The sequence below is a fragment of the Vulpes vulpes genome, chromosome 12 (genome assembly GCF_048418805.1).
Source record: "Vulpes vulpes isolate BD-2025 chromosome 12, VulVul3, whole genome shotgun sequence".
Classification (NCBI taxonomy): Eukaryota; Metazoa; Chordata; class Mammalia; order Carnivora; family Canidae; genus Vulpes; species Vulpes vulpes.
Window position 1 is genome coordinate 136,476,709 of NC_132791.1, and position 24,810 is coordinate 136,501,518.

The following is a 24,810-nucleotide window of genomic DNA, read 5'->3' on the forward strand; positions in this document are numbered from 1 at the left end:
TGGAAGGTTCTTCTCCCCTATCTCTTTTTGGTCTCAATACTGAGTTTGTAGCGGAAAGGAAGAGACAGAGTTTCTGCTCTGCGTGGGGCTCTCAGCTCCCACCAGGCATCTGAGGCAGGAAACCCGCTCTCCCCCCCCCCCCCCCCGCCCCCTTTCTCCCAGATGGCATGCTGCAGGGAGGGGCAGGTGGTGAGGCGGGTGCACCATTTAGAGGAAGGAATTAGAGGACATGGTCTCGGAACTCCAAGCTGGATAGAAAGGAATGAAAACACAGCGGACACTGCAATAGAATACAATTCAACATTACAACAGTTCCTTTGGGACTCCGAATTAAATCAAAGTCGCCCAAACAGAGAAGCAATGGGTGGAATGATACCATTCAGGTAGCCGAACATGCGGGTGCTGGCCTTGTCCTCTTGATCCACGGGCACCAAAAGAGTAGTGGGGGTGATGCCTTTTTTCCCCCAGAAATGTGGCATCTGATGCTGGCTGCATTTACAGGTCAGGTGCATTCATACCCCAGTCTCCTGTGCAGCGATGGTCTTTGGCAAAAGCCCCTCATCGTGATGTGGGCATGTTCCTTGACCCATGCTCATCACGGATGATGCTTGGAGAGCTTTTCTCATTATTCTTCCTGAGACACTAGCTTAAGGGGGTAGGGCGCGTGGGCAAGTGCTCCTGGAAACCGCAAGATGAGTCCAGATCTTGGATACCTTCTAGAGTCATGGCTGCCCCCAAACTTCCTTCTATCAAGACACACGTGTTAGCAGCACCCACACAGACCCTTCTAACACAGCTGTGCCTGGACCACAAGCTTGGGGGTGGATACGAAATGAGACACAGGAAGTGTGGGTTCCCAGTGAGCTAGCTGGGGGTCTACCTCACTTGCCCCCATATGCAAAGCAACAGGAATGGAAGAGTGATTCCATAGGGCCGGTAATGAATCTGCATTCCTGTCAGAGGAAGGGACATGACCTGTAAGCCCAGCCACTTGAGGCACCAGAACTACGATTGGTGACAAAGCACTTGCGACGGCCCCCCTGCCCCACAGATTGGTCTGTCCCACCTTTGTTCAGGGGACAGGTTAGCTAGCAGACTCGGCTACACTGTCTGAATGAGAGACATGGTCATTTGGGGTGAAGCCCGAAGGCCACAGGCTCCCCAAACTCTGGGTTCTTGGGGTGGGGTGGGGCACAGGGTGTCCATGGAATTTCCCATGATACAGATGGACCCATGTGAGATTCTGACTTTGCATATGGAACCACCACGAAGGATGGAGATGCCTGGAGGCTTGTAGAGAGAGAGAAAGAGAGAGAGAGAGAGAGAGAGAGAGAGAGGTTGCGTGGTGACCAGGGAGGTGGGCCCAGAAGCCCCCGTGAGGGGACACAGCTCAAGCCAATAGTGATTTCGATGTGGGATGCCCTCCCTTCACACCTTACTATCTAGTGCTCTCCCCTGGGCCTCTGGCCTGGCCTAGGGCAGCCTCCTGGTGTGTCACCTGAGAACCTCTGGTTGCTACCGGCAGCCCCAGATTCTGGGAACACTCACCTCATGGGTGCTCTCTGCTTGGTGGGTCCCCTTGAAACTCCCTTCCAGTCTAGGACCTCAGTGTGGTCTCTGGAGAAGCTGTACTCTGGCAGGTGGGAAGCAGGCCAAGAGAGGGGACATTGCTGTGCAGCTTCCTAATTGTGTTACACTCCCCACTCATGCCACACGAGCTTCTATATGGCCATTTCTGCTGCTCAAAATGCCTCCCTGCCTCTCTCCTGCCCCCTTTACTAGCTCCTATCTTTCCCTCTGTTCTCAGTTCGGATGACACAGTGTCTGGCAATCCCTCTAGTGAGCTGCCCCTTCTGTGTTCCCACACCTGCCACATTTCTCCCACAGAAATGGAAGGGAATCACCCCTTGACCTGGTTGTACTCTCTCACTTTGGATAGAAGGTGAAAGCAGGAACCTTGTCTGGCCTGTTTCCATCCCAGGGCCTGGCCCAGAGCAGGGCACCCAATTAATGTTTGCTTGTTTGGCGGGTGGGGACAGGGAGAGCAGATAGGATTTCCTAAAGCAAATCCTATCTCTGGAAACCCACAGACCATTCAGAGGTGGCGTGCCCTCTTGGTTTTGGTTCTCAATGGAGGCGAAGGAGAGAACAATCCTACAGAATGCCTCTGTAGGTCTCTGTCTTGCTGTGCTAGAATTGAGGGTAGAGGCGTGAGTTGAGGGAAAGAGGAAGTTAGGGCAACATGCACTGACTTGTTCATGGCTAATCGTCAAGTTCAGAGGGAAGAACGGTCAAGAAGAAGAAGGTCAAACTGTGGCACCCCCAGCCTTCCCCTCCCACCCCACCCCCAACCCCAAAGGTCTCTGACGTAAATACTGTCTTAACTGGGATGTAACTTCCTCAGCCGGCTGACTTGCAGAGCCTTTCCCAGGGGCATTGCCCTCCACTGTTCGCTCTTTGGGATATTTCTTACTTGCGACTTGTCTTGTCCCTTGAAATGCCAGTCAGTATCTCATCTGCAAAGTCGGCTGAGGCTGGCGAACCCAGCGAGCCAGAAGCCGGCCTTCCCTGTCTTCTATGAGGGAACTCCATGGGTTGGTTTGAGTTCAAGAAAGATGCAAATGGGGAATGCAGCTCGGGCACTCTGACGTGCAAACGTGAGGTTCTCCTTTTGGGGCACAGCCTAGCCCAAGGAATTTCCCAGCATGCATAGCACTTGGCAGAGAGAGTTAGATGAGCGATAGCTGGATGCAGGTGCAGGGAATGAGCCGCGAAAGGGGGTGGCCGTGGCCAGCATCACAGAAGGCGTAGCAATATTCGCAAGACTAAAGGAGATGCAGCCAGCAGCATCCCCCAGCGACATGAGGAGCCCTGAGCTCTGTCCCACGGGGAGGAAGAGGAAAGCCTGTCCCAGGAAGAGGCTTTGCCTGGCTGTCTTGTGGCTAACCACACCCCCATCAACCACCACCACCAAGAAGATGGGGATGTTGGATGTTATCAGAGCTCCTCCTGGTCAAGGCCACAGGGTGACGGGGAGAACAGGGCGAGGCCACCATCAGCGATTCAGGAAGAAGGACTTGAGGGTCTGGAAGAAAACGGACTTCTGTCTCTGCTTCTGTTTCTTCTTGATGATGGGCACCCACACCAGCCCGCACACCAGCATCATGAGTCCCAGGGACAGGAAGGCAGGCCCTATCATCTTAAGGACCTTAAGGCTGTTGTCACCCAGCTTTAGGGTATAGGCCAAGCAGGTGATGACCACACCAAAGAGGAGGATGGCGCCACCCACCGACATGATGACGATGGGTTTGCGGTAGATTTCCCAGTTACTCCGGGGCGAGGTGGTGGTCCAGACAGACTCACTTCTGGAGCTGATGCACAGGGAGCTGGCAGTCTGGCTGGGCAGCAGGTCCTTGGATTCTGGAGACTTCTCGTCGACCTCCAGGGCCTTGGGGAGAGCCTCCATCGTCATGGCTCCTCAAGACTGGGCACCCAGTACCCACAACAGCTAGAAGCAAGGGTGAAGCCAGTGGAGTCCTCACACACCCTTCCTGTTCCCAGCATCCGTCTCCAGCCTGGCTCTCAGCGGAGGGCGATACTGGGTTCTGTGCTAAAGCCAAACAGAAAGATGAGATCCACATAAATAAGAAACCACTCCCTGGCATTTTTTTTTCCTTGTGAGAGATAAATACTATAGGATTCTAATCAATTGCTTTTAGGATTTAAAACAGGGAACAGTGGGAAGCCTGGGTGGCTCAGTGGTTGAGCATCTGCCTTTGGCTCAGGGTGTGATTCCGGAGTCCTGGGATCGAGTCCCACATCAGGGTCCTCACAGGGAGCTGAGCCTGCTTCTCCCTCTGCCTGTGTCTCTGTGTCTCTCATGAATAAAGAAATTAAAAAAAAAAAACAGGGAACAGTGGTACCCCTTTTAAAAAAAAAGCCAAAGCCATGGTTTATCGAATGGCATCTTATTTTCGGACTCAACCACTTTCTCACTGTGTGACCTTCAGTGAGCGACTTAATGTCTCTGTGCCTCAGTCTTCCCATCAATAAAATAAAGATAACAATACTATTCATCTCATAGGATTCTCAAAGGGTTAATTGAGTTAAGACGTGTAATGTGCTGGAATGATGCATACATAGCATTCTTGCAAATGCTTCGTAAATGGTATCGTTTGCCAATCACAGAGTGAGGAGCAGCCAGAGGTTTGATTTGAACCTGTTCTGCTCTTGCTTTTAAAATACCAGACTACATGTGGGCTAGAGAACATCTTTCTGTGCAGCCCGTGCTTGTAAACATTTTTCCAAGACAGGACAGCTAGGTTCCGAGTGTGACCTTTTCACATCTAAATGCCCCCTTTCCCCATCCTTTTTGTGAATGACATCAAGTCAGATTCCTTCCTTCCCATTCTCAGGCCTATAAAGGTGTGAAGTCTAGCCAACCACCTGTTCTGATTTCTCATCCAGAGCCCTTGTGTGTACCCCAAGGTCACCAGAGCCCACTCCTCCCCCAGTCCCCACACAGGAGAGGCAGCTGGTCACCTGTGCAGAGCACCTCCAGAGTTTCTGAGTGGCACCACTTACCTGCCAAATCCTCCTCCCAAACCATGCTAGCTCAGATTCCTTTACCTTGGGGTTAAAACCTTTCATTACATAATCAAATATTGGGGTTTGAGGGCCAACACCTATATGTTTGCAATAAGGCAATAAGATATGAAAGACCGAATTTAGAAACTTTGCTGGTATTGGGTCCTTTTTTGTGTGTGGGAGGAAGGGGAGGCTGAGAGAGCCCAGGTATGCATCCTGGAGGTCCTTGCCGAGTCACCGCCCTAATTCATTGCCCTTGACCTGTCTCCAGAGGGTCTGGGGCAGTGGTTCGTACCCTAGAGATAGATGCTGCATCCCTTTCCATCCCTTTCAGTGAGTGAGTGACACTCTACGACAGAGAAACAGGAGCACGGTTGTAAGTTTTTTCATAGTTTTACCTTTACTCAGTTTAAAGGACAATTCCATTCTGAGATTATGTTCTTCTTTCTTTTTCTTTTGGCAGTGGAATATTCCTCATTTTATGAAATGACCATGATGGAAAGAGGATTATTGGCTTTGTTAGTATTTGTACTCGGCAATATAGAAGTTGGTCATTTTATGTGGATATCTATGTATCTCTCTATCATCTATCTATCATCTATCATCCTCTATCATCTATTTATCTATCACCTATATATCACCCTCTATTATCTATCATCTATCATCTATCCATATTCCATTGTCCTGGTTTAGGTGTGGGGGCTAGTAAGTCTCAGGGAGTTAAGTAAGCAGCCCAGCCACGGCTTCAGTAAACTGGTGTCAAGTGGTGGTCCCTCTGATGTCAGGGACCTGAACCTCCCCATCATCACATAGACACCTAGAATAAGCTCAGTGACTTGCTGGAATTGTGAAGGAGTGATTTTGCCCAGTGTGGGGTTCATTTCATGCCTGACCTCCTGCCCCTCTGTCTACAGCCACTCCTGCCTCCTGCCTGGCCAGCAAGAAGGACTTCATTTTCTAGGCAGGAACCAAAGGAGAAGCAAGGGTGAGCCCTGTGACTTTTCTTCCTCCTCCTATCCCCTGCTGGCCATTGGGCTATGGGAATGGTCACACCCCACAAACACTGCTGCCCTGTGTGACATATGATGCGTGTTCCAGACCCGGCTGTTATAATTCACATAGAGAGAGGCAGAGACACAGGCAGAGGGAGAAGCAGGCTCCCCTGTAGGGAACCCATTGTGGGACTTGATCCCACTACCCTGGGATCAGTCCCTGAGCCGAAGGCAGACGCTCAACCACTTAGCCACCCAGGTGCTTCTGGGCTAAGGGGCTTCTAAAACTATCTTAGATCAGTCCTCCAGTGACTCAGACTTGAATTCTGAGAATCCAAGTTTCCTGAAAAATCACCGACTCAGGGATGATAGGAGGTTCATCACACTTTATTAAAGTCCTAAAAGATTCTCTCTCTCTTTTTTTGATATCAGGGTTTCTCAACCGTAGCACATTTGGGCGGGGGGCATGATTTTGTTATAGGGAGGCAATCCTATGCATTGTAGGGTATTTAGTTAATGGCCCTGACCTTTACCCACCAGATGCCAGTAGCACCACCACATCTGGTCATGATGATCAAAAATATATCTGGCAATTGCCAGGTGTCCCCTGTGTGTGGTGAGGGTGGGGAACTAATCTGGTGTGTAGACTGCCACCTCATACCAGCCTTTCTCTTTCTCCTAGCTTGCAAACTGCCTGAGGGCCCAGGCTCTGTTTACTCATCTGCCATGAGGAGGGGGCCCCCTAGCCTGGCCCTTAGCAGGTGCTCCAAGGACTTGGCCTCACTGCTGCAGCTCTCTGAGGACCCAGAGAGCAGATGGGGAGCCAGCCAGGTGAGGGCAACCACATGTTCAGGTCTGAATTAAGTTCTTTGGGGTTTGGTTTGTATGTCTCAGAGGATCCCTCACTCCCTGCAGTGGGCTGACTTGTCCACCCAGAACCTCAGAATGTGACCTTATTTGGATTAAAGGTCTTTGCAAATATAATTAAGGCAGGGGTCTCCAGACAAGGTCATCATCCCCAAATACCAGTCCAATGACTATGGACTCCATACAGAGGTAAGCCATGGTGAAGACAGACCCAGGGGTCAAAGCAATGCCTCTGCAAGCCAAGGAAAGCCAAGGGTTGCCAGCAACGGCAAGAAACTAGGAAAGAGACATGGCCTGGATTCTCCACCAGACCCTCCAGAAGGAACTAGCTCTAACGACACCTTGATTTTGGACTCTGACCTCCCAAATAAACTTGTGAGAATAAATTCCCATTGTTTTAAGTGACTGCATTTGTGGTAATTTGTTACAGCAGCCCTAAAAAATGAACACACCTGACTTTCTTTGAAGTCTTTGACACCTTAGAGGTGGACAAGTACTGAGGCCCCAGAGGCTGGGCTTATAGGGGAGAGACAGGAAGGAAGGCTGGAGGGCAAGGCCTCCTGGACTCACCACAGATTTGAATATGGGCTTGGCCCCCAGGGCAGCCATTTGAGAAGAGAGGTTGAATTGCTCTCCACGGAAGCCACACTTTTGGAGGGTCAGGAGGCACACTTAGAGCGGGGAGACTGTAGCCCACACCTGAGGTTGGGTAGGCCATGGGCTGGTGCCAAGATGGCACACTGGTCTGGGGCCATTTGGCCATGAGAAGGAGCAGGAATGACCCCAAGCCTGAATGTGAGCTGACCTCCGAACATGACCAAGAGAAGCCAGGCACACTTCCATTTACATAAAATGAGATTCTATTTACATAAAATTCAAAATCTGTGCTATTTGCAGGGAGGATAGTAGTTACCTTTGGTGGGGGTGGTGGATGGGGAACGCACTGGAAACTTCTGGGAGTGCTCTAATGTTCTGATTCTTGAGCTGGCTACAGCTGGTTACATGGGTGTGTCCTATTCATGCTGTGTGGTTGTGATAAGACTACTTTTCTGCATGTAGGTTAAACAACAATAAAATGTTTAAACAAAGATAATTAAAAGGTATAACTAAATGCAACATTTTTTTTTTTTTTGGATTCTGACTAGAACAGACCGATTGTACAAAAACATTCTGGGATCATTTTAAGGAAGGCTGAATTTGGATTGGGTGTCAGATGATGCTAAGAATTTAACATTTGTATTTGGTACGATAATGATATTATGGACACAGAAGAAAACGTCTTAAAGGTAATGGAGCTACATCTTGAAACAACATCCAGGAAAGAAGTGCCATGATGCTGTGATTCACATGAAAACATCAGATTCCAGGGCAGCCCAGGTGGCTCAGTGGTTTAGCTCTGGCTTCAGCCCCGGGCCTGATCCCGAAGACCCAGGCTCGAGTCCCGCGTCAGGCTCCCTGCATGGAGCCTGCTTCTCCCTCTGCCTGCGTCTCTGCCTCTCTCTCTCTCTGTTTCTCATGAATAAATAAAATCTTTTAAAAAAATCAGATTCCAGATACATATGACAAAAAGCTCAATAGTATTAAATCCAGATGGTGGATCTCTGGGAAGTTCGTTATGATCACTAACTCTATTTTTATGAATGTCTGCAAATGCTTATAATAATGGGAAACTGAATATACAGACAGACAATGGCCGGACCACATCTAAAGCCAGAACTCTGGGGCGCCTGGGTGGCTCAGGGATTGAGCATCTGCCTTCGGCTCAGGGCATGATCTCGGGGTCCTGGGATGGAGTCCTGCATTGGGCTCCCCGCAGGGAGCCTGCTTCCCCCTCTGCCTATGTCTCCGTCTCTCTCTGTGTGTGTCTCACAGATAAAAAAAATAAAATCTTAAAAAAAAAAAAATAAAGCCAGAACTCCCAGGGGCGCCTGGCAAGCTCAGTGGAGCATGCAACTCTTGATCTCTGGGTTGTAGGTTTGAGCCCCATGTGGGGTCTGGAGATTACTTAAAAAAAAAAAACAGAACTCTGACCCCAAGTCTGCAGGAAGCAGCCCAGGAGGCCAACCTACTACCTGTGTAAGTCTTGACTTTTAGGAAGTTAGGCCAGCGTCTCCAGCAACCAGCCCTGCAAGCCAAACAGTAACTGAGGACAAACTGCCTTTTGACAAATAACACTGAAGCAATCCAGTGGGGAAAGAGAAGTCCTTTTGTCCTTTCGACAGATGTTGAATGGGGAAAAAAAAAAAAAAGAAAGAAACCTGACCCCACCTCACAGCCTTCAAAAAAAAAAAAAAAAAAAAAAGGATTTGAGATGGATCAGGGGCATCACCTAAATGTAAAAGCGAAAACCAGAAAGATTTTAGGAGGAAATGGTGGGGAATACCGTTGTGACCCAGAGGCAGGCAAACTTTCTCAGACTGGGCAAGGCCACGAAGCAAGTGAGGTAAGAAAAGCACTAAAGTAAGATTTCGTCATCATTGAAAACTGTTCGTTAAAAGCTACTAAGAAGAAATAAAGGTGCAAACTCTAGTTTGGGAGAAAAGTTTTTGTGAAATACATATTTGTCAAAGGATTTCTACCTGGGACATATGAAGAACTGCTACCTTGGAGTGATAAAAAACACAGCCAGTTTCTGGTTGGGCCATGGTGGGTGAGACCCTGGCCAGGGTCAAGCGTGCATTCATGTTCCTTCCACCCAACTGTTCTCGATGACACCTCGTGACCTTAGCGAGGCTGGTAGGGTGGGACTGCAGGAGGAGGGGATCCAAGGCAGCCCCCTGTCTCTGGCCTCAAATGGCCTGACATCTCGCCCAGCAGTTGTTCTAGAAGGTTCCAGGTGCCCTGAGCTGCTTCTCCAAAGCCGAAGCTGCAAACAGTGTACTCAGACAGGGGGCCAGACTCTCCATACCGAGCCGACTGCCGTTTATCAGACACTTGTTGTGGGGTGGGACCCACGCGGGGCACTCTGCACCATGCCACAGGACCCTCCCCCAGCGCCCGAGATGGACGGCGGACCATCACCCCACGTTGCAGGTGAGGATCAGAGAAGTTAAGTGGTTTGCCTGAGGTTACCTCAGTGCCGAGGAGCCAGCCAGGGTCAGAAAGGGGGGTGTCTTGGAGACCGTGTGCCTCCAGAGCCCGAGTTTGGGTGGATCCTGCTCCCCCTGGGACAGTTTTCATGTTCTTGTCAAACCAATGGGACAGGGAGCAGGGAGGACACTTGGAATGGGGCCCGGGCAGTGAACAGAACCGCAGCGGTGGCTTCCTTGGCCGACAGGTGAGGCCTTGCTCCGCGGGGTGGAGGTGCCAAGGATGGGGGCGGGGACTGGGGTCCCTAGGCTCTGTCACAGGCTTCCAGCTGCTCTGCTGGCCTCAGCTCAGGGACCCCTAGGTAGGGGGGGCCTGTTACTGTCACTCCCATTTTACAGATAAGGACACAGAGGTCCAGGCTGCCTGGCTCCAGCACCGTGCTGTCGCAGGGATGGAGCTCACCTCTCCCTTCTCCTGTCTTCCCTGCCCTCTGTCCTGGCGTCCTGCCACCCTCTTCCTGCACATCTTCACCTTGGCACCCACTACCCTACCACCCTTTGCTGGCTGCGCCTTGTCAGAATGTGTCAAAGCTGGGCAGTATTAACAGTCTCTAGATTTAGCCGATAGAATGACAGGTGCCCGGGGAAATCTGAACAAGTCCTTCCCTTCCCTTCCCTTCCCTTCCCTTCCCTTCCCTTCCCTTCCCTTCCCTTCCCTTCCCTTCCCTTCCCTTCCCTTCCCTTCCCTTCCTTTCCCTTCCCTTCCCTTCCCTTCCCTTCCCCTCCCTTCTCTTTCTTTCCATTTATTTTTCTTTCTTTCTTTCTTTCTTTCTTTCTTTCTTTCTTTCTTTCTTTCTTTCTTTCTTTCTTTCTTTCTTTCTTTCTTTTTCTTCTTTTTTTTCTCTTTCTTCTTGTACAATAATGCACCAAATACCACATGGGACGTACATCGAACATTTCTATGTTGTTTATGAGAGATTCAGTTTTAGCTGGGCATCCTTCTACGCTAAGGGGCAACTCTCACAAGAGACCCCACTGCATTTGGGCCCCGAGTTGTCTGTCTCTTTTCAAACTTCTCCTCCCTGATAGGAGCTGGGCTATTCTGGGAATCGCAAGAACCAGAAGCAGAGCTCAGTGAGAGGGCATGCACCGGCTGCCTTGCTTGCTGGAGGCTGGGCCCAGAGAGCCCAGGTGGGAGGGAGAACCGGGGAGGGCCCGGCCGCAAAATACAACTGGCAGCAATAACACGATGGCTTATTTCTGAGAAAGGCTCATGCCGTGGACTTGTTTGCGACATTCCCGAGAGACATGGAAGCTCTCTCTCTCTCTCTCTCTCTCTCTCTCTATTGCCTGGAGTCCTCACCACCGCCCCACCCGGCTGTCAGTTCCAGGCACTGCCCTCTCTCCAGCAAGACATTCAGTTGGTGACCCCATTCCTCTGATAAGATGAGTGGAGCCCGGTGTCTGAGCTGATAAAGTAGAGGCCAGAGTGTTTCTGAATACGCCGCTCCTGTCACCATGGCTCGGCCACACATCTGTCACCTGCTCACGGTGCTTCTAGGAAGGGAAGTCCCTCAAAGGTCACACTCAACCCAGACAGTGCCACTCGCCTCCCCCTTCCTGTCACCCAGCCAGCACCCCGGCCCTGCCCAGTAGCAAGGTGGAAAAAATAGCTCAGGTGATAATGTCTGCTTGTAGGAGGCTGGCTGGTCCCCGTGCACATGTTCATCCTACGTGGTTCTGTCCCTGTTATGTGCCTGCCTGGTTTCCCCATTCTGAGATGAAGCATGCCCCAGCCAGCTTGCTATACCGTGTCTCCTGGGCACCTGCTCTGGGCTCCTGCCACACCTGCATGCAGCAGGAAGGGACCAGCGGCAGACGCTGAGGTCTCATCTGGGATTCCCGGGAGGACATTCTGAGTGTGAGGTCCCGCCCATGCACTCTGGGAACAGAAGGCCATGCCTGGTGCTTCACTGTCTGGATTTTTTGGTTCCTGCCCAGCCTTCCCAGCCCCTCCCAGCTGCTACGGGTAAAGACTAGGTGCTAGATACCCAGGGCTGAAGCAGCCGTCTGCACCCGGTTTTCCGTCTGCCAGGCACATAGCACGGCAGCCCCCTCCTCCCCTGCCACCATTCTCCCTGGGTAGTTCCCTCCAGCCTGCTGGTGGCTGGTTCACCCTGTCCCAAGGCTCAGTTCGTCATATTTGTGTTCCATTTCTAGTTCAGAGACTCAACACACTCCAAAGCAAAGTTAAAAATCAGCTCATTTCTCCAGGGAAATGGGAGGCCAGAGAGGATGGATCCCCCTCCTTACTTACTGTCCTCAACGTCCCATGGGAGAGGATGGTGAACCCGGTAGTCACACACGGCTCGATCAGGGGCAGGAAGCTTGCAACGAGTTTCTGTTCAAGTTCTGCATCCCAGCCGGAGAAAGCCTCCCTGGCCCCATCTAGGAGCTGGTGTGCAGCGGATCCCTGCCACTGAGCAGGCTCCGGTGGGGATGAGCTCACCAGGATATGGGCTAATGGGTTAACCCTTTGCGGGCTGCTGGCACAGGCACTCGTGATGTGGCTTTGTCTCAGCTCTGCTCAGCCACTATTGGACGGATCTTGTGAAAAATTAATGAAGCTTCTCTGCAGTCTGTCTTCAAGTTTTAGTGCAGATGTGCATTAGGTCGGTGTCTGGGCAGGGCTGCTTCTCTTGGCCTGGGCTCAGAAATCAGGAGAGCCGGACTTTCTGGGTTGGTGATGTGAGCGATGGTGATGGTGGTGGTGATGGGGCTGCCAGTGGGTGGATTTCTCAGAGGCTCTGCTGGCTCTGTCCAGGGCAGGTCGTGACAATGAGATCTGGGAGCTTGTGTTTGTTCTGAGGGTTGGAGAGGGCAGGTGGAGAGGTTATTTAACATCCACGTTTCCAAGAGGGCAAGGGTGCCCCTTGGAACCTCCCAGTGCCTGTGGGTGGGCACCATGTGTGACAAAAGAGCAGGAGCACATGGGGTACTGCCCCAGCCCAGGCCCAGGCGTCTCTGAACTGGGGGCATTCAGACGTTCACCATGGCCTCTCCCATCCTCCCTTTTATGCCCCTGTGGCTTTTCATGTGACCATGATGAGAACCAAATGATAGCAGCCACGAATGGAGGGCAAGTGTCTCTACCTCTGCAGTCGGACTGCGTTTGCAAAAGCTGCTTGTGAGGCATTGGGTTGTCCATCCCCAAGGTACTGAGCGGGACCCAGAAGCCAACAAAACTGCCTGAGATGTTGAAAGCCAGACTGGCTCTGCCCTTCCCGACACTAGCTGGAGGATGGGAGAAGCCATGACTTCTGCTGGCTGTGAGCCACCGGGTGGGGGACAGTCCTTGCCAATGGTCCCATCCACTGGATGGCTTCCTTCCCAGTTTCTCAGGGAGGCTCTCCCAGCAGTGGTCCAGAGACTCAGAAGACCAGGCAGGCAAGGGGATCGTTCATCTTTGCCAGCTTGATTTCTACACCAGCTGCACAAACAGGAAATTTCCAGACCCAGAGAAATGGCAAGAGGGGAGGCTCCGAAAGCCACACACTGTCCACTCTGGGGATGAGTGTCCCTGGGAACTCGATCAGAAGGCTTTCGAGGACATTCTGCACTGCTGTTACCGCCTCTGCCTCTATGCTCTCCAACCTGTGTATGATCCGTTTCTCAAGAAGAAACCCTGGGGTGAATTATGCTGCTATGCAAGTAATCAAATCACATGTTTCCCCTTAAGTCCAGACTCTGACGCTTCCTCTGGGGGCTGCAGGGTTTGGCAGGTGGCATCGGCACGGTCGTGGGGTGAGACCAGCCCTCACTGAGCCCTTTGTCCACGTCGGGCACCAGGCCACATACTTTGCATGTGTAATAATTCACTGATGGCCCCATGGAGCCCTCTGACATAGCTGTGTGAGGCAGGCTGCTATCCGGATACGTGGCTTTGGACAAATTACTTCTCTGAGCCCTGACTTCTCCACTTAGGGAGTGGATGCGATCATGACCATGTCAGGGAGTTTATGTAGATTGAATAAGCAAATGCATATAGCAAGTGCTCAATGAATATCGCTGTGCCATTAATATACAGAATACACATATAAGCAGTGTACAGATATTAGCATATATGCAGATGAGGGGAGATTTGGGTCCAGGAGAAAGTGTCCAGATTGAAGCTGTGCTGTCTGCAGGCTCATCCCTAGCGGGACAGAAGAAGAGGTGTGAGAAGCCAGGGTGGTCCCTGGACAGTTGACTCCAGCCTTCCCGGGAGGGTTACTGTGGCAGTTGGGATGTCCAAGGGGGAGAAAGCAGGCCTGGCATTGCCTAGGAGGGTGGCTCTTAGTTCTCCGATCCTCCCTCCGGAGCTCCTAGCCACTTCAGCTCAGGTCCGCTCCCCCTTGACCAGCTAGCACCATGTTCCAAGGTTTGATTGATGAGGTGACTAATCACCCAGGTCTGCTCCAAACTGAGGGGCCTCTGGGACACAGCATGGGACTCCCAGTGCTCAGCCAGGCCAGTTTGAAGCCAAGTGGGATGAACTGGTTACCCTGATAAAGGTACTTGGAGCCTCTGTGCCTCTGCTCATGGGCTCTTCTCATCTGGAATGCTCCTTCTGTGCATCTTCACGGAGCCACTCCACCCAATCTGGCTTCACCCCCTCCTGACCTCCTCAAGTGCATGCTGGGTTCAGAGCTCCTCCTCTGGGCTTCTACAGTTGTTCTTTCTGTGCTCAGTGATTGTCCTGACAAACTCCTTGGAATGCATCTTTTTAAAAAAAGATTTTATTTATTTATTTGAAAGAGAGAGAGAGAGAACACAAACTGGGGAGAGAGAGAGGGAGGGATAAGCAGGCTTTCTACTGAGCAGGGAGCCTGATGTGGGGCTCAATCCCAGGACCCTGAGATCATGACCTGAGCTGAAGGCAGATGCTTCACCGACTGAGCCACCTAGGTGCTCCCCCTTGGAAGACTTTTAAAAATAAAAACATATATATACTGAAAGTTTAACATACACAAAAGTGGAAAAAAACAATGATCTAACAAGCCCTTGGGTATCCACAGTCCAGCCTCAGCTCGTTGTGTTTCATTTGACTCCCTCCTACATTTTTTTATTTTAGTATGATTAAAGCGAATCCAGACTCTTCTTCTTTAGTTGATCCCTGCAAATAGAGATGTGTATCTCTAACAGATAAGGACTTCCTTCCTCCCTATTTATTTATTTATTTATTTATTTATTTATTTATTTATATATTACAAATAACAACCACCATCCTAATCATACAGGAAACTTATACATGACTTAATGTTAATACTCATTTCACAGTTATATGTCCCTGGGTGTCTCAAACCATCTTTCTATGGTCAGGTGTCCATAAGCAGGATCCTGCCCCGCACCAGCCCAGCCCTTACTCACCGGAGCTCCATCTCCCGAGCTTCACTGCACCTATGGCAGCCACTCCCTGCTCTGCTTACACCACTTGGTTCCTGAAGATGCCAGGCTGTCTGACTTAGCCAACTCCCACATTCTGGACTCAGCTGGTGGTCTCCTAGTGGTACCATTTAACATCTTCCTCTGTTCTGCAAAGGCTGCATCTCAACTTCACTGTGGCCTGGGATCCTAGGGCCCTACCTTGGCTCAGAAGAGGCATCTGGTCGGTGCAGAAATAAGTGGCTGAGGGAACATTCACAAGGTACCTTACAATTTTCAGAGGCCTTTTGCCTCCATGGTTTTCATGGTAGTCCCATGATATGGGCTAGTCACATTTTTTTTTTTTTTTAGATTCATTTATTTATTTGAGAGAGAAAGAGAGATCTGGGAAGGGGCAGAGGGAGAGAATGTTCAAGCAGACTCCCACTGAGTGGGGAACCTGACTCAGGGTTCGATCTCACGAGCCATGAAATCAGGACCTGAACTGAATCCAAAGTTGTATGCTTAACCGACTGAGCCACCCAGGGTCCCCTTAGGTCTGCGTTCTGTGTAGTATCTCAGTCATACTGCTGGGATGGGTCACTGAGACTCCAGGTGCCAAGATCATTTCCATCCTCCCCTCCCTGCCTCTCACATTAAGTCATGGGGATTCACAAATAGGGACACTCAGGTGGACTGCAGGTCTCTGAGTCCTCATCAGAGGAGGCCTCCCTGAGCAGGCATTATCAGGGGCCTGGGCAGCTCCTGCCAATGCCCCTTCAGAGGGGGAGCTAGGTCTGAACATGAGGAGGGAGCCTGGGGCTGGTGCCAATAAGAGAGGTGAGCAGATAGGGATCTCACCCTAGGCTGCAGGGCTACAAGTCTAGTGAAGGGATATCTGTGTTGATACCTCGTCTTTCAAACTGTTTGCCCCAGTGTCTTTTTACTGGATTTTAATAACCATTATGACAGCTTCCTATGTTGAGAAAACCCAACAACCAAAAAAAAAAAAAAAGAAAAACAAAATCCAAACACCACCACATTTGGAGATTATGCTCAGAGGGAACACCTGCTTACACCTGGTGATGTTCCTGACCCAAACCTTGCCCGAGGGAAGGCACAGACATCGGCTGAGGTTCCCATGCTCCACAGGACCCATGGCTCCTTCTAGGGCAGTCCAGAGGCCTTTGCGTTTTCCAGGGTTGGAGAAAATCATGCAAAGCAACTACTCAAATCTGGCAGCCCCAGAAGAGCCACCTCCTTCCACCTGGCCAATCTTGACCTCCTGTCCTGTCTCATCAGGGGCGCCAGGGCCAAGAAGATGGGACTTGAGGATCCTTTAAGTCTCTCTTCTGCGCCCCCTCGTGGGCCCCTTGAGAAACTCAGTTAAGTAAAAGCATCTCCCCACTGGTCCCTCTGGCTTGGTCAAGTGTCAACATGGAGCCTAGGGCTGCGACTAATGCCTTCCCTTCCAGCCACCCTCATCTTGGCTTTTCTTTCTTCTTGTCTCTTCTCACACTCTTTTTCCTTGTCTCTACCTTTCTATCTTTCTCCTGTCTGTGACAGTTCTTAACATGTCCATGTCCTCATATCCTGGGGCGGGGGTTGGGGGGGGGGCACCCAAGGAGATACTACTGCTCCTTTTCTTTGTCGTACATATTAATGCAGCAGGTGGGCTAGGTCCTGTGTCGGGGAACTGGGAGTGCCCCCCACAATGGGAATTTATAATGTGGGGTGGGGGCTGGAGGGTGGGGACCTGAGGGGTGAAGGGACTGTAAACTGAAGAGTTTACAGGAACCAGTGGGAGTGGAGTCAGGGAGGAAGGAACATTTTCAGGGGGTTGGGTCAGGAGCATCGGGACCCACCAGGACCTGCTGAGGTTGAGTCCCGGGAAGGGGTGCCACACCAGGGCTGGGGGACCAGAGGTCACCAGCCTGGGACCAGACCTGGAGTGTGGGGCGCGGTCAGAGGCCAGAAGTCACCTGCTCCTTGGGTGTGGCTGCCATCTAGTGGCGTACGTGAGGTAGTGTTGTTGTCTGAAGTTGACTTCCATTAGTCCTTGGCCCGCCTTGGGCCAGCAGCAATCCTGTCTGTGGTGTGTAATTAACCCAGGACCCGATGCTGGAGAAGTCGACTTCATGTTTGCTGATAGAGGCGATCTCACAAAAATAGCCACCACCGTTGCAAAATGTCAAAGGGTTCAGGCTTGCTAGTTTTTGAATAATTTAGAAGATTCATGTATTCATCACTTCATCAAATATTTATTGTATGTCCATTATATGCCAGGCACATTTCAGGCTAGGCACTGTAAATAAAGAGAGGACCTCGATGAACTGTACTATTGATGTGGCAAAAGAAAGACAACTAAACCAACAAGTCCAATCCAGAAGGAGAAACTCTTCGATGCAGCAAAGTCTGTGCTGCGCTTTGAGAATGCAAAGGGAGATCATCTTAAAACAGATTGGCCTACAGTGGTAACTGAGATGGGGGGGAGGGGGAGAGGCTTCTTGAAGGAGGTGATGGCTAAGATGAGTCTTGAAGGACATAGAGGAATCAGAAAAAAGAATGTTGGAGGAGATGTAGGTTTTGGTGGAGGAGGTGGAGGGGGTGAAAGTGGATGTGGTGATAGTGGTGGAGCTGGAGGTGAAGGTGTGGTGGAGGTGGTGATAGTGGTAGAGGTGGAGGTGGTGGTGGAGGTGAAAGTGTGATGGAAGTGGTGATGGTGGAGGTGTGGTGGAAGTGGTGGTGGAGATGGAGGTGGTGGTGGAGGTAAAGGTGTGGAGGTGGTGATAGTGATAGAGGCAGAGTTGGTGGTGGTGGAGGGGGAGATGTGTTGGAAGTGGTGGTGGTGGAGATGTAGATGGAGGTGGTGGTGGAGAATGTGATGGAGGTGGAGATGTGATGGAAGTGGTAGTGGTGGAAATGGAGATGAAGGTGGTAGTGGAGGTGGAGGTGAGGGTGGAGGTGTGATGGTGGAGCTGGTGCAGATGCAGGAGGAGGAAGTAGAGATGGTGATAGAGGTGGACGTGGTTGAGGTAGAGGTGGTAGTGGAGGTGAAGGTGGTGGAGGTGGATAAAGGAGTGGAGGTGGAGGTGGAGGTGCACAGATGTAGGTGGAGAAGGTGGTAGTGGTGGTGAAAGTGGAGAGGATCTTGGTTCAAGAGCCAAAGTTGGTTGATGTTGGCATTGATCAGGAGACAGAGGGAACAGACCATGGGAAGCATAAACTTTCCAGTTCCTTTTTTTTTTTTTATGAATTCCCAAGCATTTGGTTGCAGATCCAAGGAATCCAATGGAAATTTTGCAGTGTTATCTAACCATGTATTTGATTTATAATAATAGTATGATGGAACTTCGGAACTGGAAGGATCCCAAATTATATCTCAATACATTTAAGCAATTCTCCTGTTAATATTTACACTGTGTTCCCAGTTTCTCTTGCTAGGATAACAGTACCTTCCTGTGCCTTGGGTGATTGGGATAGGCCCTTCCTTCCTTCCTTCCTTCCTTCCTTCCTTCCTTCCTTCCTTCCTTTCAGATTCAACAAACCACTGTGACTAGCTGCTATGTGCCAGGCTGGGCATATTTGTGATTCAAAGGTACGTGAGATCCCAGCCCTGCCCTCCAGGGCCTGGAAGTCTAGTGGGGGCAACAGACAGGTAACTAGGTGTAGACAACTGTTAAGAGACAGCTCGTCCCCAGGCAGCAGGAGGATCTAGTCCTTTGCCCTCCTCTTTCAGGAGGCACCTTGCTCTCGGGTACTGGGGAGAGAGGGGCTCTTGAGTCGGCTGGTCCTCTGTGTACCTTCCCCCTGGGCTGCTGTCTGGCTCTGCCTATCTTTGTCAGGTCCATCTCAGGCCTCCACCTCCAGAGCTCCCGCCACTACAGGGCGTGTGTGTGTTACAGATACTTAACTCTAAATTTGAGAGAGAGCGCAGGATTTCCAGGCAGGGAACCACTTAATTATTATTATTATTATTATTTCTCATTTAGAACAGTTGCACTGAACACAGCTGAGCTGACACATAGACAGTTAAACCCTCCCTAGGGAAATCTACGGATTATACGATACAATTGTTTTTTTTGTTTTTTTTTTTTTGCTGAACAATGGGTTTCTGACTTTTACCTCATGTAAAGATTTGTGTAACCACTACCATAATCAGGATAAAGAATCCAAGGTGTTCCCTCAAATTATCCCTTTAGCCCTTCTCTTTCCCCTGGTAATCCCTGGTGTGTTTTTTTGTTTTTTGTTTTTTGTTTTTTTTTGTCTTGAGAGCTTTGTCCGACAATGGCACATAAATGGAATCGTACACCTTGTAAATGTCTAAGACAGGCTTCTTTCATTCCGTATCATGACTTCAGGATTGCTTTGAAGAGATGCACCCATTTGCTCACCTATTCACCTGCTGAAGGGCAACTGAGTTGTTCCCGCATGTCTGACACTTTCTAGCAGAGCTGCTAGAAACATTTGTTTCTACGTTTCTTTGGTTCACATAAGTTTTTCTTTCTCTAGGAGTGGGCCTTTGGGGTCATATGGTAAGGGTATAATTAACTTTATAAATGCCAACGGGTGTTCCGGGGTAGTCACACCATACAGCAATGTATGGCGGAGTTCCCATTGCTCTGCATGCTCATCAGCCCTGTATTATTAGGGATTCTTTTTTTTTTTTTCCTTCTCGTTTAGCCAATGGAACAGGTGTGTAGTGTTATCTCTATTCCACGTCTCCTCGTGACTAATGATGTTGAGTATCTTTCTGTGTGCTTATTTGTTACCCTTATTTCCTTGCTGGGGAAGTGTCTGCTGATGCCTTTTGCCCAGTTTTAAAGATGTTATTTATTTGAGAGAGAGAGAGAGAGAGAGAGAGAGAGAGAGAGAGAGAGAGAGGAGAGAATGAGCCATGGGAGGAGTGGAGGGAGAAGGAGAAGCAGACTCCCTGCCAAGTCAGAAGCCCAATGCAGGGCTCGATCCTGGGACTACAGGATCATGACCTGAACCAAAGGCAGATGTTGGTGCCCTGCCTTTTGCCCATTTTTAAATTGAATAATTTGGCCTCTCATTGTTGAGTTTTAAGATTTCTTTATACATCTGGATAGAAGTCTTTTGTGTTTGCAAATATTTTCTTCCAGTGTGTAGCTAATCTTCTCCTTCTCTCAAGGAAGTCTTTGTTCTTAGGTGATGGATAATGGCCCCCTCATGGTTTCCCTTGACCCACCGGCCAATCTGCACTTTCCTTGGCACAGGAGGGAGAGCTGTCTTTGTCCTGCACCTAATCCACTGCTGTGGGCTTGGATTTCAGTCCACTCATGGAAACCAGAACTATCAGCATCCTTTGATTTCTTTTCAAATGACAATGTAGCTTCTCTCTTGAGCCACTATTGTGCTTGAGTGACAGAAACTTAGTGTTGGTAGATTCATTTTTCCATTTCACATTTTTGGGGGGTTGTTCTGAATTTTGGGGGGTGCCAGAGCCTGAAGAAGGGGCATCTGATCTTCAAGTTATCCACAGATGCTGCTCCTAAGCAGATCACTACTAAGCCTTCCCTGGTTTTACCTTCATGGCCTTGTTGGATTTGATGACCTTACCTCTACTTCTATTTCAATCTTGGGTTCTCCAAAATCCTCTTGCTTCCACATTGGTTGGGGACAAGGGCAAAAATTTGCCCAGCAGGCATCCAAGGTGATAGTTCTCTGGATAATGAATGGTCATTTCTCAAGCATCTTGTCACCTTCCTGTCTTTTTTCTAGAGTTCCATGTGGAGCTTGGATTTTAGTTTCCCCTGCTATATTCCTCCTGAATATAGCTGAGGTCTTCACCAGTATGGGCCTCAGGCTGGACAGTGGCTGCAGGTCTCTGTCTTTGGAAATCATATCTTCATATGTTTTCTTCCCTTATCCCCTGTTATGGACTGAATCACATCTCCCAACCCCTGCGACCCCAGGTTCATATGTTGAAGCCCTAATCTCCAATGTGATTGCTGAGCCTTTAAGGGGGTAAGTAGGATTAAATGGTGTCATAAGGGTGGGGCCCCAACCCAATAGGACTGGTGTCCTTATAAGAAGAGGAAGAGACACCAGAACTATATTTGCACAGAGTAAAGACCATGTGAGGACATGAAGAGAAGGCAGCCATCTACAAGTCAGGAGAGAGGCTTCTAGAAGAAACCATTGCTGCCAACACCTTGATCTTGGACTTCCATCTTTCAGAATTGTGGAAAAGTAAATATCTGTTGTTTAAGCACCCCCTCCCCTGCCGTCATGGTACTGATTGAGCAGACTAATGCACCTTCTTCTCTTCCTTCCTCTCAACTCGGAATACTTTTCCATTGTTGAGTGTGGCATGGTGGGGTGATGCACATAGTGGTGGGTGGTGGAGAAGCCTTTCTCTTTTCAAGGCTTTTTTCTTGAGTGTGTCACTCATGTGGCATGCTTTTTTATTCTTGTCTGTGGACCAACTTGGCTTTTTGGTAGGCGGGGCCCAAGAACACCAGCCAAGATGGCTTCTAGCCAAAAACAACAGTGAACTCACCACATGGAATCGGCCACATCAGTAGAGTGACTCTTGATCCTTGTTACTCTGAGATAAACACAGCAGTATATTTGCAAAGGGAATAGTATTAAGTTCTTTTGAAAAAGCTGTGGGCTGGGATGTTAGCCATGGAAAGAAATTAGACCTTGGTGAGTCTCCAAAGTGCCATGGGTGTGAGGGCCAGTCAGGGACCACAGAAGGAGCTTGGCCAAGGAAGAAATGACACTCAGCATCCAGCAGAGCCCAGAGACTTGCAGAGGAGTGGAGTGGGTGGCAGATCTTACTGGCCTCAAGCCAACTTACCTGTGGACTTCTTGCAGGAGATTATCCATATCCTTATTGTTTAATCCACTCAAAAGGGCATTTCTGTAATTTTCAGTGAAAGAAATGTGCTCAGCCTGTCCTGGAGCCCTGCCGTGTAGTGTAGTGGCAGGGGCAGGCTTCAGTGAGCCACCAAACAACAACACTGCTAAAATATTCTATTAACTCATTCCTTCAGGACGATGATTTTCTTTCTAAATACCATGTGGTGGTCTCTCTTTACTGATTCTCTCCCAAACAAGGATCTGCCCCGTGATTTCTTATGGATTTCACACCAGAAACAAACAGGGCTGGTAAATTGTACAAGCAGGTTCTATCCCTAAAAATTAATAAAGCACCTTCATTAGACCCCTGCTGTATCTCTGAGTATGTACTGGGATGGGGAAGGGGAAAATGCATAATTGTAATGAATAAGAGCATTTCCCTTCCATCTGAGTGGCATATAAGAAAGGCTTCCTGAAGATGTGGTTGTTAAATTATCTTAGTTAGAATGCAATTTTCCTTTGAAGTCCAATCTAGGAATGTGTAGTTCCTCCAGTGTGACACTTTATTGCACTAATTTCCATGTGTGTTCCTTCTCCCCTAGTCAGTTTAGCCCCTCAAGGAGGTGGTGGTGATTCTGCACCCACTTCCCCATCTGTAGCACATGAATTCATTCAAAGGATGTTTCCTCACAACCTGTTCTACTCCAGACTCCAAGATGTTTCTGCTGCATGGTAGACCAGAAAGACATGTAGCCCCTGCTAAGCATTCAGAAGAGTGGTAACCACTGAACAGATTATTATGGCAGTTATTACTTCATTGTAATAAAGACTAGGAAGGAGAAGTACAGGAGCCATGAGCTTATGCCACAGAGGAGCCTGACCTAGTTTAGAGGATCAAGGAAGTTCCCTTGAAGGTCGAACATTGTAATAGAGACCGGCAGGCTGAGGGGACAACATATGTCAAGATCCAGAGCCTGGAGGAGCCTGACTCATTTGAGTGCTGGTTAGCAGGAGAGCAGAGAACTAGGGGAGAGTGATTCATGATGAGGCTGGAATTGCAAGCAGGGTTCGACCTTTATGGACCTTGTAGGCTGTGATAAAGCCATAACAGAGTCTTAATAAATGCTAGCTTCCATGTATGAATGAAGGAAATGTCAGAAGGATGCCCTTCCTTAGGTAACCTCGTGTGGATTTCAGCATAAAAAGACAGTGGTGGCAACGTTCTAGTGAGGGGATGGTGAGAAGTATTCCTGGGTAAGCCTGGGAAAAAGGTAAGTTCAGGCAAGGGGTAGATTATAGGATTCTCCACAGGTCAGGGTCACCTTGGGGTGGAGATAGACTGAGTCTACTTCAGTGTTTGGTGTCTTTGGGAGTGATAATGACATAATTGTGGACCCCTAAACCTCCAGTTCCCCTCTTTCCTTTCCCAAGATATTGATCTCAAAGTCCAACCCAGTGGAAACCCTCAAACCGAGCTGATGAGAGAAGACTCCAAGTCCAGTGAGGTCAAGAACTGCCCCACAATATTTTTGACATGTTTGGTTCCAGGTAGCTTGTTGAAGGACAACAAGGAGTTGTTGTCCAACAAAGAGTTCCCAATTACAGGGGTGAGGGTTTAGGGACTCTGGCATCAGGCAATCGTGCTGTCCCTCCCTACTTCTATGTAGCTTAAACAGCCCCAGAGGCAGGCCTCCGTCTGCACACAGGCTGGCAAACATATGGCAAACATATCCATCCATTTGGGGAGTTGTTTTCAGACCATTCTTGCACCAAACACTTCTAGGGTCTACCAACTAACTCCTCTTCCTTTGTAACAATTACAGTTGCATTTGGGCAGAAATATTTCTGTATTTGGTAGAATAGTCTCGTATGGGATGAGAACAAGTTTCCAAAGTTCAGTGGCTTGATGTAATAGAAGCTTATTTCATATTCTCAAAATAATATTTGGCAGGCAAATATTAGTTTGTCAAGGGAGCTTTTTTCTATTTGTTTACTTGGGGACCTGGGCTCCTTCCATCTTGAGGCCATGCTATCTCTCAGGCCCACTTCATTATTGTCTGCAATGAACCAGCAGAAGGAGACTAGTCAGTTTGGAAGGAGAAAGTGATTGAAGGAGCATATGTAGGTTTGTTGGCCATGCCCAGAAGTGGTATATATAATATATATAATATATATATATATTTTATATATATATATAACCTCTTTTCATATTCCACCAGATAACACTTAGTCACATGGCCACATCTAACTACAAGAGAGGAAGGGACATGTATGTCATCTGGCCATGTGTTCAAAGAAGTGGTAAATAGATTTTGGTGGAAAACTAGCCATCTCTGCCACAGTGCTGACCCAAATCTATATTTCATAGTCTTCCTCTGTATTAGTTATCTATTGCTGTGTAACAAAACATCCCCAAACAGAATAGCACCATAAAAAGTTATTATCTCCCAAAGATTCATTGAGTCAAGAATTTGGCAACAATTTAGCTGGATGTTGCTGGGTCAGGGCTACTCATGAAGTCATGGTCAGCATGTTGGCCGAGGCAATACTAAGTTGTGGCCAGGTGTCAGTAAGTCACCTGAAGGCTGGCCTGGGGCTGGAGGATATGCTTCCAAAGTGGCTCCACTCCCAGCCCCAAAAGACCAGGGAAGTTAATGCCTGTTGTTGGTAGGAGACCTCACTTTCCCTGCATGTGAACCCCTCCGTGGAACCCCCTGCATGTCCTCATACCATGGTAGCTTGCATCCCCTGAGAATGAGTGATCCCAGAGAGAAGCCATGATGTCATTCATGACCTACTCTCAAAAATTACATGTCATCATTTCTGCCACATTCTACTTATTGGACACAGATCCCTAAGTATAGTGTACACACAAAGAGCGAAAAATCAGGCTCCACTTCTCAAAAGGAGGTTTATCCAAGAAATCATGGATATATTTTAAAGTTACCACACTCTTAAAGAAAGGGGAGTCCATGAGACCTAGTTCATGCCATGAGATGTGGCGAAGACATGGCACAGGGCCTCCAGGAGATCTTCTTCAAGGATGGGCACACTTATCTTGTTTGACCTTCACCTTCATCTTTCTGACTGTCTGGATCATG

The 24,810-nt window shown here is 49.1% G+C and overlaps 1 protein-coding gene across 1 annotated transcript; it reads right to left on the reverse strand.

Annotated features, from left to right (window-relative positions):
* Positions 1-281: 281 nt before the first annotated feature.
* Positions 282-12,074, reverse strand: PIRT (phosphoinositide interacting regulator of transient receptor potential channels). The gene is made up of 2 exons (XM_072730368.1): positions 11,793-12,074; positions 282-3,610 (listed from the first exon to the last, which is right to left on the reverse strand). The coding sequence occupies exon 2, from the start codon at positions 3,470-3,472 to the stop codon at positions 3,056-3,058; it is 417 nt and encodes a 138-aa protein (XP_072586469.1). The 5' UTR covers positions 3,473-3,610; positions 11,793-12,074; the 3' UTR covers positions 282-3,055.
* Between the last annotated feature and the right edge of the window lie 12,736 nt (positions 12,075-24,810).